The 18,381-nt window shown below is 39.0% G+C and overlaps 1 protein-coding gene across 1 annotated transcript in view; it reads right to left on the bottom strand.

Moving 5' to 3' along the window:
• Positions 1 to 18,381, bottom strand: part of SYCP2L (synaptonemal complex protein 2 like) — an 87,151-nt gene that overhangs the window by 37,165 nt on the left and 31,605 nt on the right. Inside the window, exons 16-18 of the mRNA XM_049855290.1 lie at positions 15,000 to 15,145; positions 14,235 to 14,274; positions 12,521 to 12,605 (exon numbers count right to left, since the gene is read on the bottom strand). Coding sequence (XP_049711247.1) covers positions 12,521 to 12,605; positions 14,235 to 14,274; positions 15,000 to 15,145 — 271 coding nt within the window. The remainder of the gene's footprint in view (positions 1 to 12,520; positions 12,606 to 14,234; positions 14,275 to 14,999; positions 15,146 to 18,381) is intronic.

Genomic DNA, 18,381 nt, shown 5'->3' with positions numbered 1-18,381 from the left:
AATAATTTTCTCTATTTTAAAAAACGTTTTCTCTTTTAATAATTTTTTCTCTGATCTTTAGTATATCTTTTTCTCATCTTACTTTAAGTGTAATTTGCTCTTTTTTTCCCTTAGTTTTCTAAAATGGAAGATGAAATCACTGATTTGAAATTTTTCTTCTTTTCTAATATGGACATTTAGTGGTGTAAATTTCCCTCTGTACCCCACAAATTTGGGTCAGTCATGTTATCATTTTTACTGAGTTGCAAATACTTTCTTCTGTTTTGATTTCTTCTTTAACCCAAATGGTGTTTAGAACTGTGATAGTTTCCAAATATTTCAAGATTTTCCAGGTATCTTTGTTAGTGATCTCTAATTTAATTCTATTTTGACCATAGAACATACTTTGTATCACTTGAATTATTTTAAATTTATTGGGCTTGTTTTATGGCCCAGGATATGGTCTACCCTGGCAAATTTGTCATATGCACTTAAAAAGAAGGTACATTCTACTGCTGTTTCGTGGAGAACTCTATGAATTTAATTTAGGTCAGGCTGATGGATGGTGTTGTTCAAGTCTCTAAACTCTTATTTTCTCTACTTAAACATATTCAGTATTTCCTCTAGTTTTTTAAACATATGGAATACAGTAATAATAACAATTCTAAACTGTTTTAAGGTTAGTTTTCCACTAATCCTTACCTCTGTATCAATTCCAGGTCAGTTTCAATTAATTTCCCTCCTTATTATGGGTCGTATTTTCCTGTTTCTTTTCCTGTGTAGAAATTTTTTATCAGATACTAGACATTGTGAATTTTAACTTGCTGGGTGCTGGATATTTTTATATTCCTATAAATATTCTTGAACATTGTTCTGAGATGCAGTTAGGTTATTTGGAAACAATTTGATTCAGCTCTTGCTTTAAGGTATTTCAGGCAATAGTAGAAAGCCTTGGTGGCATAGTGGTTAAGACCCTGGCTGCTAACCAAAAGGTTACTAGTTCAAATCTACCAGCCACTCCTTGGAAACCCCACGGGGCAGTTCTATTCTGTCCTATAGGGTTGCTATGAGTTAGAGCCACCTTAAAGGCACCTAACAACTACAACAAAATAGTGTGTAGTCTAAGACTAGTTATTCCTCACTGCTGCAGCAAGGCCTTCCTGAGTATTCTATTCAGTGACTCATGAATTAGGAAGCTTCCCAATTTGGCTGATGAGAACTGTCACTACTTCTGGCCCTGTATGAGGTCTAAGCACTCTAAGCATTCTTCCCTCTAATCCTTTCAGGCGGTTCTTTCTCTCAGCTTCAGGATAGTTCCTTACTTGCACGCACTGATCCATACTCTGCTGAACACTGCAGTCCTCTCTGGTACTCTCACCTGTACCTTTCGCCACCCTGGCCTCCCTGGACTTTCAGCTCCATCTCCTCAACTCAGGAAGCTCACCAATTGCTGTCTGAGTTCTCCCTTCCACCATGACCTGGTAATTCTCTCAAGGCAGGAAGCTTGGGAAGTCAGAGTGCTCGTCTGGTTTTCCTTGCATCTTTCCAGGACCACTGTTCTTTGTTTGTCGATGTCCAATATTTTGAAAATCATTGTTCCCTTTTTTTTTTTAATTGTTTGAGACAAGAGGGGAAATCTGATCCCTATTACTCCATCTGGTTAAAAAGGAGAAATCCTCAGGAATTAATTTTTCAGCTTGCATGACAGATGCTCATGTTTTGCAATTTGAGGCTCAGGGGAAATGATGGAGGACCTAACCTCACACCTTATACAAAGATTAACTCGAAACGGTTCAGATATTTAAATGCAAAACTACAAAGCTTTCAGAAGGTAGCAAAGGAAAAAATCTTTGGGACCTAAAACCAAACAGAAATCAAACCCACTGCTGCCAAGTCCATATATCAACTCTATAGGACAGAGTAGAACTGCCCCATAGAGTTTCCAAGGAGCGCCTGGTGGATTCGAACTGCCGACCCTTTGGTTAGCAGCTGTAGCACTTAACCACTACGCCACCAGGGTTTCCTTGGGACCTAAGGCCCAGTGAAACATTCTTAGGTATGACAGCAAAAGCATGATCCGTAAAAGAAATGTTAAAAATCAGTAAACTGAATTTCTGTCAATTTTAAACATTTTGCTCTGTGAAAGACCCTGGTTTGTTGTTGTTGTTGTGTGTTGTCGAGTCAATTCCTACTCATAACAGACCCTGTACAACAGAGTAGAACTCCTCTAGGAGGGATTCCTAGGCCGTAATCTTTAATTTTTTTTTTTTTAATCTTTAATAAGGGAGCAGAATGCCAAGTCTTTTCCCCCACAGAGCGCCAGGTGGGTTCGAACTGCTGACCTTTCAGTTAGCAGTCGAGCACTTAACCACTGAGCCACCAGGGCTCCTTAAAGACTCTATTATGAGGATGAAAAAATAGCTACAGCCTGGGAGAAAATATTCGCAAACCACATTATCTTACAAAAGATTCATATCTATAATACATAAAGAACTCTCAAAATTCAACATTAAAAAGAATAATCCAGTTAGAAGATGAGTAAAGATATGAAGAGACATTTCACCAAGGAGGATATATGAATGGCAAATAAGCACACAAAAAGATGTTCAATATCATAGCCATTAGGGAAATACAATGAAGACCATGCTGAGGTATCACTACATTCTATTGTCGTTAGCTGCCACAGAGTCCACATCTACTCACAGCGAGCTCAAGCACACTGGAGCAGATAGGACCACTGTGACCCATAGGGTTCTCACTGGCTTATTTTCAGGAGTAGATTCCCAGTCCTTTTTTCCTAGTTTATATTACTCTGGAAGCTCTGCCGAAACCTGTTCAGCATCATAGCAACACGCGAGCCTCCACTGGCAGACAGGTAGTAGCTGTGCCTGCAGTGTATTGGCCAGGAATCAACCCAAGTCTCCTTCATGGAAGGTGAGAATTCTACCACTGAACCACCACTGCCCCTACACGTATTAGAATAAAAATAAAAAGAATAACAACTGTACCAAATGCTAGTGAGGATGCAGAGAAACTGAATCTCTCATACATTGCTGGTAGGTTGTAAGAGAGAACAGCCACTCTGGAAAATAGTTTGGAAGTTCCTCTCAAAGCTAAAAGTGGACTTAACATATGACCCAGCAATTGTACTATTGGGATTTATTTCACAGAAATGAAGATTAATATTTAAGGGAACTTACACACAAATGTTCATGGCAGCTCTGTTCATATCAGTCCCAAACTGGAAACTGCCCAAATGGGTTTCAATGGGTTAATGGTTAAACTGTGGTACATCCATACCATGGAATACTATCATTGTTGTTAGGTGCTGTGGCGTTATTTTCGACTCACAGAGACCCCATGTGACAGAGAACTGTCCCGTAGGGTTTCTTAGGCTGTAATCTTTACAGAAGCAGAGCATCATATCTTCCTCCTATGGAGCCACTGGGTGGGTTACAACTGCCAACATTTCAGTTAGCAGCTGAGCACTTAACCACTACACCAGCAGAGTTCCCTACTCAGCAATAAAAAGGAATGAATTACTGATACACATAACGACTTTGATAAACCTCAAGGAAAGGATGCTGGGCGAAAAAAAAGCCAATCTCAAAAAGATACATACTTATGTAACGTGCATAAACTAACATAATTATAGAGCGCCGGGGTTAGGAACAAGGGAACTAAACAAAAGTATTTCTTGATTGTGACAGTGGCTGTGCAAGGCTACACATGATAAAATTGCATACAGTTATTTACACACACACACAAATGAGTAGATATATAACTAGTGAAATCGGAATAAGCTCTGTAGGTTGTAACAATGCCAATTTCTTGGTTTTGATATTGTACTATAATTGTGTATGATTTTAACATTAGGGAATGCTGGGGAAGAGTGAATGGGGGACTTCCCTATATATTTCCTTGCAATCTCCTGTGAAACGATAATTATTTCAAAATAAAAAGTTTTCAAAAATAACAGTAAGCTCCATTACGTCTTAAAAAAAAAAGAGTAGAACAGGAAATTATTATACTGAGCAGTCTTTTGCTTCCAGGAGCTCTTTGCTTAAATTTTTTTTTTTCGTCCTCTGAAACGTGTAGCATTTTAGATGAGTTAAGAAAAAACCTGGAGGCGGAATCAACATGGCACCATAGACAGAAGCACCATGCTGACCCTCAATAGCAAAGACCTGAAAAACTAAGTAAAACAGAGACAAACATCAATCCTGGAAATCTTAAGTGTCAAATGAAGAGATAAAGAACTCAACAAAGCACCAAGTGGAATAAGAAACTGACAGAGGAGAGAGAGCAAGAAGGCATACAGAGTGGAGGTCCCCTATCAGCTAATGTAGCATGGATTTGCCATCTATGACTCCTCAGCCACCGAGAATGGCAGACAGGGAATACGGGAAGACAGCTTCAAGGAGTTCCCAGCAGGAGGCAGAGCACCCGGTAACCAGTGATACATGCTTTCCCACCCTACCACCCTTCTTCCCCCTGCTTGGCCTCCACCACTTCCCGGCAAGCCTCGGTTGGTCGGCAGGGGAGGTGCTAGCTCCATGCCACTTGGATTCACCCTGCCCACACTGGCTGGCTCCTTCAGTGCCATTTTTTTTGTTCCTGTTGTTGCTTTTTTTTTTTTTTTTTGGCTTTTAGTTTCTTCTCTCTCCCTCACCTCCTTCCTTTCTTTCCAATACCTGGCTCCGTGTGCCATCTCCACTTCTTGATAGGATGTGAAGCACCCCTTCACTGGGGAACCACTTCCCTAATGCGTTCCCCGGTCCACACCTATAGGATCCCTGGGGGCATTTTTATTTATTTTTCTCTTTTTTGTTTTTCTTCATTTCTCAGTTTCTTGTCTCTCTCTATTTTCCCTCTTTTCCTGCCTCCTTAATACCTGATACTGTGTGCCATCTCTGCCCCTTCTAGATGGGCCGCACAGTGCCTAGTGGCTTCAGAGTCACTTCCTGGTCGATGCCACCAAGCCAGTGGGCTCCCTTGGCAATGTTTTTTCCTTTTCTTGATTTCTTATCTCTCTCTACCATCCTTCCCTTCTTTTCTCCTAAACATCTGGTGCTGTGTGCCACCTCTGCTCCTTCTAGATAGGCTGTACAGTGCCATGCAGCTGGGGAGCCACTTCCCCAGTCCATACCACCACACCAGTGGGCTCCTTCAGGGCATCCTTTTTTTTCTCTCTCTCTCTCTCTCTCTTCCTTTTCTCTCGCTACCTTCCTTACCATTCTCCTGAACACCTGGCACCATGTGTCATCTCCAGTCCTTCTTGATGGGCTGCACAGTGCCACTACACTGGAGACTCGCTTCTGGTAAGCTCCCCTGGGGCATTTATTTATTTATTCTTTACTTTCTCCTTTTTTTCTTGGTTTCTTGTCTCTCTCTACCTCCCTTCCTTACCCTTCTCCTGAACACCTAGTGCTTTGTGTGCTACCTCTGCTCCTTCTGGGTGGGCTGTGCAGTGCCACTTGGCTAGGGACCCATTTCTGGTAGGCTCCCTTGAGGCATTTTTTTTCCTTTCTTCTTTCTACTTTTTTTTCTCAGTTTCTTGTCTCTCTCTACCTTCCTTCCCTTCCTCCCAGCCACCTGGCATCTTTCTTTTTTTCCCAGTTTCTTCTTTTTCTCTACATTCCTCTTCCATTCCTTTCTCCTGATCGCTTAGCCACATGTGCCTTTCTCTTCTTTTTTTTTAAATCTACGTTCTTATCTCTCTTTCCATTCCTTCCTTTCTCCTGCCCTTCTACCTGCATGTGCTGTAGCAGTCCCTTCTTGACAGGTTGTGCCTCACCATGTGACTAGAAAGACACCGCACATGGCTTCTATGGGTCTATGCCACTCCAACGACAGGCTCCCTCAGCACTTTCTTTTTTTTTTTTTTGTCTTCTGATTCTCTTCTTTCCCAAACCCACTTAATCAGACACATCACAATCTCCTCTCCTACCTACCTGCACCATGGGCTGAACATCACACCCCTGAGCAGCAGAGGCATGGCCTACAGGAGCTTGCCCCTGCACTGAACTCCCAGCCTGCTTGTCAGTCCCAGTAAGTGCCACAAACAACCCACTCCAGCCCCTCCCCTTCCACTGGACCTGCCCTGCTGCACCATAGATGAGCGACTGGTCCTGCCCATTGGACAAGGTAGTGAGAAGCATCATGGCCACAGACAAGCAAACAACAAAGAATGCCCAGTCTGTCTGCTCACACATAACCAAATAAAACAAAAAATTAGGATGAAACAAACAAATCTATGAGCAATAAACAATGATGATAACTACTGAATGTCCCAAAGACAGCAGACGCTATCAAAAAATATTTTAAAAAAGGACAGGATGGTTCCAGTAAATATCCAGAATAAAACACCAGATAACCATCCAGTAGAAGAAATAGTACCAGACCTACCTGATAGGGAATTCAAATCTCTAATATTCAAAGCTATCCAAGAGTTGAAGGAAAAAGCAGAAAAAATTGAGGGGAGAAAAATAGACAAAATCATGGAAAAGACAGACAAAACAATGGAAGAATTCAGGAAAATAATACAGGAAAAAAATGTCAAAATAAATTCACAACTAGAAATCATACCAAAAACAGCAATTAGAAATCCAAAAGATAAACAAGATTTCAGAAATGGACAGTGTCAGAGAAGGTCTGAAGAGCAGGTCTGAAACAATGGAACACAAGTTCAGGAAAATTGAAGACAAATACTTGCATACTACTTTGACAGATATTTCTGGGGACACAATTCGATCCATGACAGACCCCAAAAGAAAATCACCAAGACATATCACAATCACACTCACTAAAACCGAAGACAAAAAATGAATCCTGAGAGCAGCTCAAGAAAAACAAAAAGTTACATACAGAGGAGAAACAAGAAGACTAAGCTCTGATTATCTGGCAGAAACCACGCAGACAAGAATGCAATGGGATGACATACACAAAACCTTGAGGGAAAAAAATTGCCAAACAAGAAAAATACATACTGCAAAACTCTCGCTCAAATAAGATGATGAATTAGGACATTTCCAGATAAACAGAAATTAAGGGAATGTGTAAAAACCAAATCAAACTTACAAGAATTATTAAAGGGAGTCCTTTGGTTAGAGAACAAAACATCATCCGACAGCCTGAATCTAGGACACAAAACCACAAGAGCCAGATACCAACCTGGGTAAAGAACTCTCAAGGATTAATCAAAACTAAAAGATTTACAACCTGGACCCAAAGAGGTTAATCTGTAAATGACAACAATGTCAGAATAAAAGAGAGAATAAATGGTATAGGTATAGAACTTTCTAATGGAGAGAAAGGCAAGCTGATACCAAGTAATAAAAGACTGGTTCAAACTTAGGAAGATAAGGGTAAATTTTAAGGTAACCACAAAAAAAGTTCACAAACCTACTCATCAAAATAAAGAAAAAAAGAAACAAAGTCTCAGTAAACACAAAATCTACAAAAACAAAAGAAATGAAAAAAAAAATCCACAAACAAAAGGAACTCAGCACAGGAGAGTAAGAGGAACAAAGAAAACATCAGCATCACGAAAAAAAGCACTACAAAATGACAGCAATACACTCATACCTATCAATAATTACACTGAATGTAGATAGTCTAAATGCACCCATAAAGAGACAGAGAGTGACAGAATGGACTGAAAAACAGGATCCATCAATATGCTGTCTACAAGAGGCACACGTTAGAAACAAAGACATAAATTTATTAAAAACCAAAGGATGGGAAAAAAAACATCAAGCCAACAGCTACCGAAAAAGAAGAGTGGCAATACGAATCTCAGACAAAATGGACGTTAAAAAAAAATCTACCATAAAAGACAAAGAAGGACATTATATAATGATTAACCTGACAATCCATCATGAAGACACAACCATAAATACCTACGCACCCAACGACAGGGCTCCAAAATATATAAAACAAACTCTAACAGCACTAAAAAGAGAAACTGATAGTTCCATAATAATAATAGGAGACTTCAACACATCACTCTCATAAAGGTCAGAACATCTAGAAAGAAACGTGACAAAGATACAGAAGATTTAAAGGCTAGAATCAGCCAATTTGACCTCATACACGTATATAGAACACTCCACCCAACAGCTACAAAGTATACACTCTTTTCCAGTGCACATGGACAGACCTCCAGAACAGACCACATCTTAGGCCACCAAGCAACCCTCAATAAAATCCAAAACACTGAGACAATACAAAGTATCTTCTCTGATCATAATGCCACCAAAGTAGAAACTAACAACAGGAAGAGCCAGGAAAAAAAAATCAGTTACATGGAAACTGAATAACACCCTGCTTAAAAACCACTGGGTAATAAAAGAAATCAAAGATGGAATCGAAAAATTCCTAGAATCAAACGAGAATGAAACCACATCATACCAAAACCTTTGGAACACAGCAAAGGCACTGCTCAGAGGCCAATTTATAGCAATAGATGCACACATCAAAAATGAAGAAAGGGACAGAATGACATCATTAGTTACACAACTCAAACAAATAAAAAGAGAACAGCGAAAGAAGCCCACAGCCACCAGAAGAAAGATCGGAGCAGAAATAAGTGAAACAGAGAATAGAAAAACAATAGAAAGAATCAATAAACCAAAAGTTGGTTCTGTGAAAGGATCAACAAAATCGACAAACCACTGGCCAAACTGACAAAAGAAAAACAGGAGAGGATACAAAGAACCCAAATAAGGAATGAAATGGGTGACACTACAACAGACCTAACTGAAATAAAAAGGATCATAACAGAGTACTATGAAAAGCTATCCTGAACAAATTTGAAAACCTAGAGGAAATGGACAAATTCTAGAAACACACTACCTACCCAAACTAACACCAAATGATATTGAAAATCTGAACAGATCCATAACAAGGGAAGAGGCTGAAAAGGTAATTTAAAAAACTCCCAATACAAAAAGCCCTGGCCCAGATGGTTTCACTGGAGAATTCTACCAAACATTCAGAGAACAGTTTACACCAGTACTACTCAAACTATTTCAGAATATAGAAAAGGAAGGGATACTTCCAAATTCATTCTACAAAGCCAGCATAACCCTGATACCAAAACGAGGCACAGACACCACACAAAAAGAAAATTACAAACCAATATCTCTCATGAACATAGATGTAAAAATTCTCAACCAAATTCCAAACAATAAAACTCAGCATCATATCCAAAAAAAAAAAAATACACCACAACCATGTAGGATTCATACTAGGTATGCAAGGATGGTTCAATATTAGAAAATCAATCACGGTAGTTCACCATATAAATAAAAGAAACACATGATCATCTCAGTTGAAGCAGAAGAGGGATTTGAGAAATTCCCACACCCATTTCTGATAAAAGAACTCTCACTAAAATTCCTCAACATAATTAAGGGCATCTATACAACCAACAGCTAAAATCATTCTGAATGGAGAGAGGCTGAAAATACTCCCCTTGAGAAGAGGAACAGGACAAGGATGCCCATTATTACTGCTCCTATTTAACCTTGTGCTGAAGTCCTAGGTACAGCAATGACAAAAAAAACCAAACCCACTGCCACTGAGTCGATTTCGACTCATACCGACCCTATAGGACAGAGTAGAACTGCCCCACAGAGTTTTCAAGGAGCGCCTGGTGGATTCGAAGCTAGAGCAATAAGGTAAGAAAAAGAAATAAGGGACATCCAAATTGGTAATGAAGAAGTAAAACTGTCCCTTTTTGTGGATGATGTGAACTGTACATAGAAAACCCAAAGGACTCCACAAGAAAACTACTGGAACTAGAAGAAAGATTCAGCATAGTAGCACAATACAAGATAAAAATACAAAAGTCAGTTGAAGTCTTATACATCAATAAAGAGAATGAGAAAAAGGTAATCAGAAAAACAATATCATTTATAATAAAAAAAAAATTTTTTTTTAATAAAATACTTAGGAATAAATCTTACTAGTCAAGTAAAAGATCTATACAAAGAAAACTACAAAGCACTACTGCAAGAAATAAAAAGAGGCCTACATAAATGGAAAAACATTCCATGCTCATGGATAGGTAGATTCAACATGGTGACAATGTCAATTCTACTCAAAGCAATCTACAAATACAATGCAATTCCAATCCAAATACCAACAGCATTCTTTAAAGAGATGGAAAAACTGATCATTAACTTTATATGGAAAGGGAAGAGGCCTGGGATAAGTAAGGCACTATTGAAGAAGAAAAAAGTAGGAAGACTTGCACTACCTGACCTTAGAACCTACCACACAGCTATGGTAGTCAAAACAGGCTGGTACTGATACAATGACCAATGGAGAAGAATGGAGAACCCAGGTGTAAATTCATCCACCTAAGGTCACTTGATCTTCTACAAAGGCCCAAAGTCCATCAAATCAGGAAAACACAGTCTATTTAACATATGATGCTGGTAAAACTGGATGTCAATCAGCAAATGAAACAGAACCCATATCTCAAATAATACACCAAAACTAATTCAAAATTGATCAAAGACCTAAATATAAATCAAAAACTATAAAGATCATAGAAGAAAAAAAAATGGATCAATGCTAGAGGCCCTAATACATGGCATTAACAGGATACGAACCATAACTAACAACACATAAACTTCATAAGATAAGCTAGATAACTGAGACCTTCTAAAAATTAAACACACTCATCAAAAGACTTCACCAAAAGAGTAAAAAGAGAAGCTACAGACTGGGAAAAAATTTGGGGGTATAACAAATCCGACAAAGGTCTAATCTCTAAAATCTACAGGAAAATCCAACAGCTCTACAAAAAAGACAAACAGTCCAATTAAAAAATGGGCAAAAGAAATGGACAGACACTTCACCAAAGAAGATATTCAAGCGCTAACAGACACATGAGGAAATGCTCACGATCATTAGCCAGTAGAGAAATGCGTATCAAAACCACAATGAGATACCATCTCACCCAGGCATTACTGGCACGAATCAAAAAAACCAGAAAATGACAAATGTTGGAGGGGCTGCGTGGAGATTGGAACTCTTATGCACTGCTGGTGGGAATGCGAAATGATACAATCATTTTGGAAAACGATATGACTCTTCCTTAGAAAGCTAAAAATAGAAGTATCATATGATCCAGCAATCCCACTCCTAGGAATATGTCCTAGAGAAATAAGAGCCGTCAGGTGAATAGAGAGATGCGTACCCATGTCCACTGCTGCGTTGTTCACAATAGAAAAAGATGGAAACAACCTAGATGCCCATCAACAGATGAATGGATAAACAAACTATGGTACATACACACAATGGAGTACCATACAATGATAAAGAACAATGATGAATCTGTGAAACATCTCACTTCATGGATGAATCTGGAAGGCATTATGCTGAGTGAAATAAGTAAATCACAAAAGGACAAATATCACATGAGACCACTACTATAAAAACTCATGAAAAGTTTTACACACAAAAAGAAACAATCTTTGATGACTACGAGGGAGGGGAGGGTTGGGAATGGAAAAACACTAACTAGACAAAAGTTAAGTGGTAACTTTGGTGACAGGTAAGACAGTACACAATACTGCGGAAGCCAGCACAATTTGTCCAAGGCAAGATCACGGAAGCTCTACAGACACATCCAGGCTCCCTGAGGGACTGAATTACTGGTCTGAAGGCTGTGGTGACTATGGTCTTGGGGAACATCTAGCTCAACTGGCATAACATAGTTGATAAAGAAAATGTTCTACATATTCTACTTTAGTGAGTAGCATCTGGGGTCTTAAAAGCTTATATGCAGCCATCTAAGATACTCCATGGGTCTCACCCCTTCAGGAACAAGGGAGAACGAAGAAAACTAAAGACAAAAGGGAAAAATTAGTCCAGAGGACTAGAGGACCACACCTACTACAGCCTCCACCAGAGTGAGTCCAGTAAAACTGGATGGTGCCCGGCTACCGCCACTAACTGCTCTGACAGGGATCACAAATGGAGGGTCCAAGACAGAGCTGAAGAAAAATGTAGAACAAAATTCTAACTCACAACAACAACAAAAAAAGGCCAGACTTACTAGCTTGATAAAAGACTGGAGAAACCCCAAGAGTATGGTCCCGGAAACCCTTTTAGCTCAGTAGTGAAGTCACTCCTGAGGTTCACCCTTCACCCAAAGACTAGACAGGCCCATAAAACAAGACTAAAGGGGCACACCAACCCAGGGGCAAAGACTAGAAGGCAGGAGGGGACAAGAAAGCTGGTAATAGGGAACCTAAGGTCAAGAAGGGAGACAGAGTATTGACATGTCATGGGTTGGTAACCAACGTCACAAAATAATACGTGTACTAACTCTTTAATGAGAAGCTAGCTTGTTCTGTAAACCTTCATCTAAAGTACGATTTTAAAAAAATGGCACAGAATGCTCTCTCATTGTATGGGAATGACTAGGTGCAGGAGAGGGAGAAAACTTAAGAGACTTAGTCAACTTGTAGTTCTCATATTAACAAATGATCTCAATGGTTTATTTGTTTTTAAAATCACTTACCTAGAGATGCTATTTAGTTTTGGAATCTGAATTGTATCAAATGGTTCTTGTGATTCTGAAGAAAATTCAAGTTTTGCCGTAACTTCTAACCATGAAAATTAAAAACAAAAATTGTTAAGCATCTCAAGTAAACATCTTAAAATGCCATCCAGGTCGTATTTACGATCGGTAAAAAATATCTGACCTTGTTGGGGATCCTCCAGTTTTGATTTTCCAGATGGACTATCAGCTCTATTTGTTTGCTGCAAATATATACAGATATATATACATATATTTAGTTCTGTACCCTTGTAGCTCCTTTTTTGAAATTCTTTCAGGGCCACTTTACACCCGATAAGAAAAGCATCTCCACTGAACACTGAAATACTGGCCCCTATATTCATTAGATTTGGCTCCACATGACTGTTGACTCTTCCAAAGAAATTCATATCCACCCTCAGGAGAAGATAATCGCTATCAAAGATAATCACAGAATGTGTCCCCGTTTCTAAGGTAGATACCACAGGAAGGCATACAAAAACATCTCCAACAATATCTGTATTGTTGGGCTAAGCATGCAACTTCCCAAGGAGACTGCTTTAAAGATGACTGTCTGGAAAAATAATCTCTGATGTGTTGTTAAAAAATCATGACACTATCATCACCCATCTGTATAATGTACTCCTGTAAGAAAATGTAGAATGGACTAAGAACCTATATGTGCCAAGCACTGAGTTAGCTGCTTTATGTACATTTTTGTTTAACCCTCCCAGGGCTACCTATAAAATAGCTCTTACCTCCACTTTCTATCCTCCCAACACTAGGCTCCTCTCCCTACATCTCAATATCCAGATCTCAAAGGCAGAGGGCAGCCAACTCAAGCTGGAGAGCCGAGTTGAATGAGAGAAGAGAATACCATAAACATGACAGGCAAAAATAGTCTACAGGAGGGGATGGTCAAATAGGAGAGAGATGGTCTCACAGGAAAAAATGGTGAAGAAGCCAGGAGAGGAGGCTTCTATGTACCAGCATCCTAGTGGACGAAGTTCAGAACCTTGCCTCCCAGCCCCCCGTACTCACAGATGGCTCATTCGGGCCATGAAAACGAAGAGTTATTAGGCATTGGTCACCTCCATCTAGGACGGGGGATTCTTCTGCCTTGACTATATGTATTAAGAAAAGAGCATTAAAGAATAATAATAACCATGTTCCACGCCAGCATACTCTCTAATTGCTCTTTGCAGGTCACACATGGCTGACAGAGCCATCCTTTGGTAAGAGTGGAAAAAAGGTTCTACCTCAAACCTAAAACCAAAACTCTACTGGTACTCTGAAAAACCACCTAGGGATTCTCCTCACAAGACACACATGATCTAGTAATGCAGGGCCTGCCTTGTGGCAGGTGAGCTAAGCCCTTCTTATAATGACTTCAGCAGTATCTGGAAGGACCTGTGACCTCCCTCCTCCCACCATTTTCCTCCTTTCTCATTTCCAACTGACCCACAAGAGAGATTTTATCAGGTGGGGAAAACAACTCAAGGCTACTAGCTGCTCCAAAGAAAAAATAATACAATTTATTATTCTTATATGCCCATAGGTTTTCAGTGAACTCTTCCAGCTAGGGTTTTAGTATTGCTTTTATAGAATATTCAGAGTAAGAATTTTATTATTCCCCAATATACCTGTCTCTTTTCTCCTGGTTACTAAGAGTCTCAGTCTTCTTTTTCAAACTTACCAATAAATTCTGAGGAAACTTCTTTCTGTTTAGGCAACATCTGAAATGCAAGCCAAAACCACTTTTAAAAGCAGTAATCTTTTGTGTGTGTGTTTTTGTTCGTGTGTGTGTATGCGTGTGCGTGTGTGAATACATATAGAGACAGACAGACAATCTATGGATAGTGCAAATGGTTAATGCACTAGCAATCAGCTACTAGCCAAAACGTTGAAAGTTCAAGTCTACCCAGAGATGCCTCAGAAGAAAGGCCTGGCCATCTGCTGCCAAAAAAACAGGCACTGAAAACCCTACGGCGTACAGTAGGAATCTATAACACGCCAGATCATTGCCACAAAATAAGACCAGTTGGAGAACTTTGGGGAACCTCCCTAAGAAACCCTACCCCTAGTCATTCCCTTGAGTCCAATAGGAGCTGAGAGAGAAGGAAGCACCAGGAAGCCCACAGACAGTACCCTCAGGACATCAGCAAGGATGTAGCAAACAGGTGACATTATCCCAGAAAAGATTTCATTCGTTCACAACAAATGGAATGAAGCATTTTGAGGCACAAAGAGGGTCTGTGTCCTACACAGCTAAGACAGATGCTACATGAAAATGAAGAAGTGGGATTTGAACCCAGAACTCTCAATTCTTATTACATAGTATTCAAAATATCAGCCTTCTGCCTGACCAAACGTTCACATCAAAACCCCGTGAGGAAATTTAAGAGACATGAAAACATACTAAGACATATTCAAATAATCAAAAAAGAATTAAACCTGTCACCTGACTCTCTTCTCCTAAAGCTTTAATGGCAACTTGTGATATGTTGTATTCCAAATCAAATTGGATTTCTGTTTTCATCACTTCTTTGTCACCGATAGTTACAGGCCTCTTTAGGTAAATAATGAGATTTTTCATCTTCTCAGTTTCTATCAAAAAATGAAATACGCCAGTGCATATCAATATACGAAAGGTTATATTTTAAATTTATAATCTTAAATAACTTCAGTGGAATTTTTGTCAACTGTACACAGTTTTCTGCAATAAAAAGTTGAAATCATATTAAATAAAATTACTTTGAAATTATTTCTATTAGATGCGTATGTGTGTGTATACAAGTGGTTGATCTTGCATAAACAGAAAGTAACTTACCTTAGCAGCACAGCACTGGAGATAGACTGAACCCTGCAGTTCAATCAGTTTTCTAAGAGAATTTTGTGAATACAAACTTACTGTCTGCAACAGGTACATATTTTACTTTCCAATATTTTAAGCCCGATAGTCATTCTCACTATCTGTCTCTCTGCTTTCCTCCCTCCCTCTCTCCCCCTTTCTACCTGACAGTCCCACTTATTTCTACAATTCAAAATAAAATTCACTGTTCCCAACATGCAAAAAACAGAATAAACAGCCTCCATTTCAATGGACTCCCCCTCAAAGAGAAGAAATAGAAACATTCTAGGAAGAGGCTTGTTTCTAGACAATAGTGTCCTTGAGACTCTTTTACCAAGACATCAGCCCTTTACTGAAAAACAGTCATCAGTTTTAGAAGAGAAATAGCTGACATCATAATTCAGAGACACTCCAGGAATAAGCCACAGTAAATTCAAGCTGAACTGGGGGCAGCAAGAGAGAGGAGGAATAAAGTTCATGAACGAGCAGGCAAAGCTTAGAGCCACAAATTAACAGGAGGAGGGAAAGAAGAGAAAAGACTGAGACATACCTGGGGCAAGACCTGGGCTACCCTGCAAGGTAGCCACAAGCCACGTGTAGCTATTGAAAATTTGAAATGTGGCGATCCAAAGTGAGATGTGTTTATTTAAGTACAAAATACAGATTAGATTTTGAACAAGTGAAAAAAAAGAGGAAAAAAAAAGTATAATATGTCATTAATAATTTTTCCACTAATTACATGTTAAAGCACAAAGATTTTGGATATATTTGGGCTAAATAAAACATTAACATTGACTTGTTTCCTTTTACTTTTTTAATGTGGCTACTAGAAAATTTTAAATTTTAATTTAAAATGGAATCACGGTCTGTGTGATATTGGCTAAGTCACTTAAATACTTCTATTGCTATAGGTCTCGAGTAAATCTCAGTCACCATCCAAAATACTGATCTTGACATTTAGTCATCGCTGGGAAAGTGAGTAACCTCCAGATGACTGCCCAACCACCCTCAACAGAAGGAGCGCCTCAGCGTCCACCAGATGCCTGCCTTGCTCCTTGCCTGTCTCCCGCCCTGGTGAGTAACTGTGAGCATTCCCGTACGCTGGATAGTGCCTGCCCAGTGCACCCTCAGCCGTCTCACACACAGGGAACAGCCATCGAGGGCTTGCCCTGCCTCCTGTTGCCACGTTCAACTGGGGGCAGGAAGTGAACGTCCCTGTGCCGCCACATGAGCGATCACCAAAGCACAGCTGACCCAGCCACACTGATGAATCAAAACAAAAGAAAAAAATCATAAATAAATAAAGCAATGCCTTAAAGCCTTAGAGACAGCAGTCAATATCAAATCATATAAAGAAACAAGGCATGATGGCTCAACTGAATGACCAAAATAAAGGGGCAGGAAAACAATACAAGAACAAAATGATAAATAGAAATCATACAATAACAGCAACCAGAAATTCAGGAGATTAACAATAAAATATCAGAAGTAGATAACTCCATCAAAGGACACAGAAAGAGAATTAAAACAATGGAAGAAAGAAACTGTGAAGTAGAAGACAAATCCTTGGTACCAATTTGTTTGAGGAACAACCAGAAAAAAGAATGAGAAAAAAAAAATGAAGAAAGCCTAAGTATTATGTGGGACACTATGAAGAGGAATAATTAACATGTGATGGGAATCCCAGAACAGAAGGAGACCAAAAAAAAAAAAACCCCACACAAGAGAGAATTTTTGAAGATTTGCTAGCAAGACTTCCCAATATTATAAAGGGAAGAAGATTTCATACAAGAAGCTCAATGAACCCCATACAGAATAGACCCCTAAAGAAAGTCATGAAGATACAGCATAATCAAACTTTCCAAGCCCAAAGATAAAGAGAGCATTCTGAGAGCTGCTCAGGAAAAATGAAATATCACCTACGAAGAGGCTCCAATGAGGCTAAGCTCTTATTTCTTGGCAGAAACCATGCAGGCAAGAAGGCAATGAGATGGCATATATAAAACTCTGAAAGAGAAGACTTGCCAACCAAGAAACATATACCCAACAAAACTGTCTCTCAAATATGATGGCAAAATGAGGACATTCCCACACAAGCAGAAATTAAGGGAATTTTTAAAAACCAGACCATCTTTACAAGAAATATTAAAGTGAGTCCTTCAGATACAGAATCAATGACAGCAGACAACAACCTGAGATAAAGCCACATGATGGTATCACCAATATGCCAATCAGATAAAGAAATATCAAAAGAATAATAAAAGCTAGAGAACCTACAACAGGGAACCAGAGATGTCAATCTGAAATCAATGACAACTTCTAAACAAAAAGAAGGAACGAATGGAGTAGCTACAGAACTGCCATATGGAGAGGAAGCCAAGGCAATATCTAAAAATAACAGACTATTTTAAACACAGTAACCACAAAGGAAAACTAACAAACCTGCCCACCAAAATGAGAAGAAAATCAAAAACACTCAGTAAACACAAAAGTGATAAAAATGAAGGAAATGGAAAGATAACCCATGAATAAAAAGAACTCAGCACAAAAAAAATTAAGTGGGACAAAAAAAACTGTCAACACCACAAAAAAAGCATAATAAAATGACAACAGTAAATTCATACGTATCAATAATCATACTAAGCGTAAATGGCTTAAATGCACCAGTCAAGACACAGAATGGATAAAAACATGAGCCATAAATATGCTACCTACAAGAGACACACCTTAGACACAAAGACATAAGAGAGATTAAAAATCACATAATGGAAAAAAATATATATTCCAACTCAACGGCACTGGGTTTGTTTATATATCAGTAACCAAAAAAGAGCAGGAGTGGCAATATTAATCTGTGATAAAATAGGCTTTAAATCAAATTCCATCATAAGAAACAAGGAAGGACATTATATGATAATTAAGGGATCAATCCACCAAGAGGACATAACCATAAAAAATATCTACACACCCAACGACAAACCTCCTAAATACA

Source organism: Elephas maximus, chromosome 1, assembly GCF_024166365.1.
Source record: "Elephas maximus indicus isolate mEleMax1 chromosome 1, mEleMax1 primary haplotype, whole genome shotgun sequence".
Taxonomy (NCBI): Eukaryota; Metazoa; Chordata; class Mammalia; order Proboscidea; family Elephantidae; genus Elephas; species Elephas maximus.
Note: the sequence above shows the minus strand (reverse complement) of the source record. Positions and strands in the feature narration are given on the sequence as shown.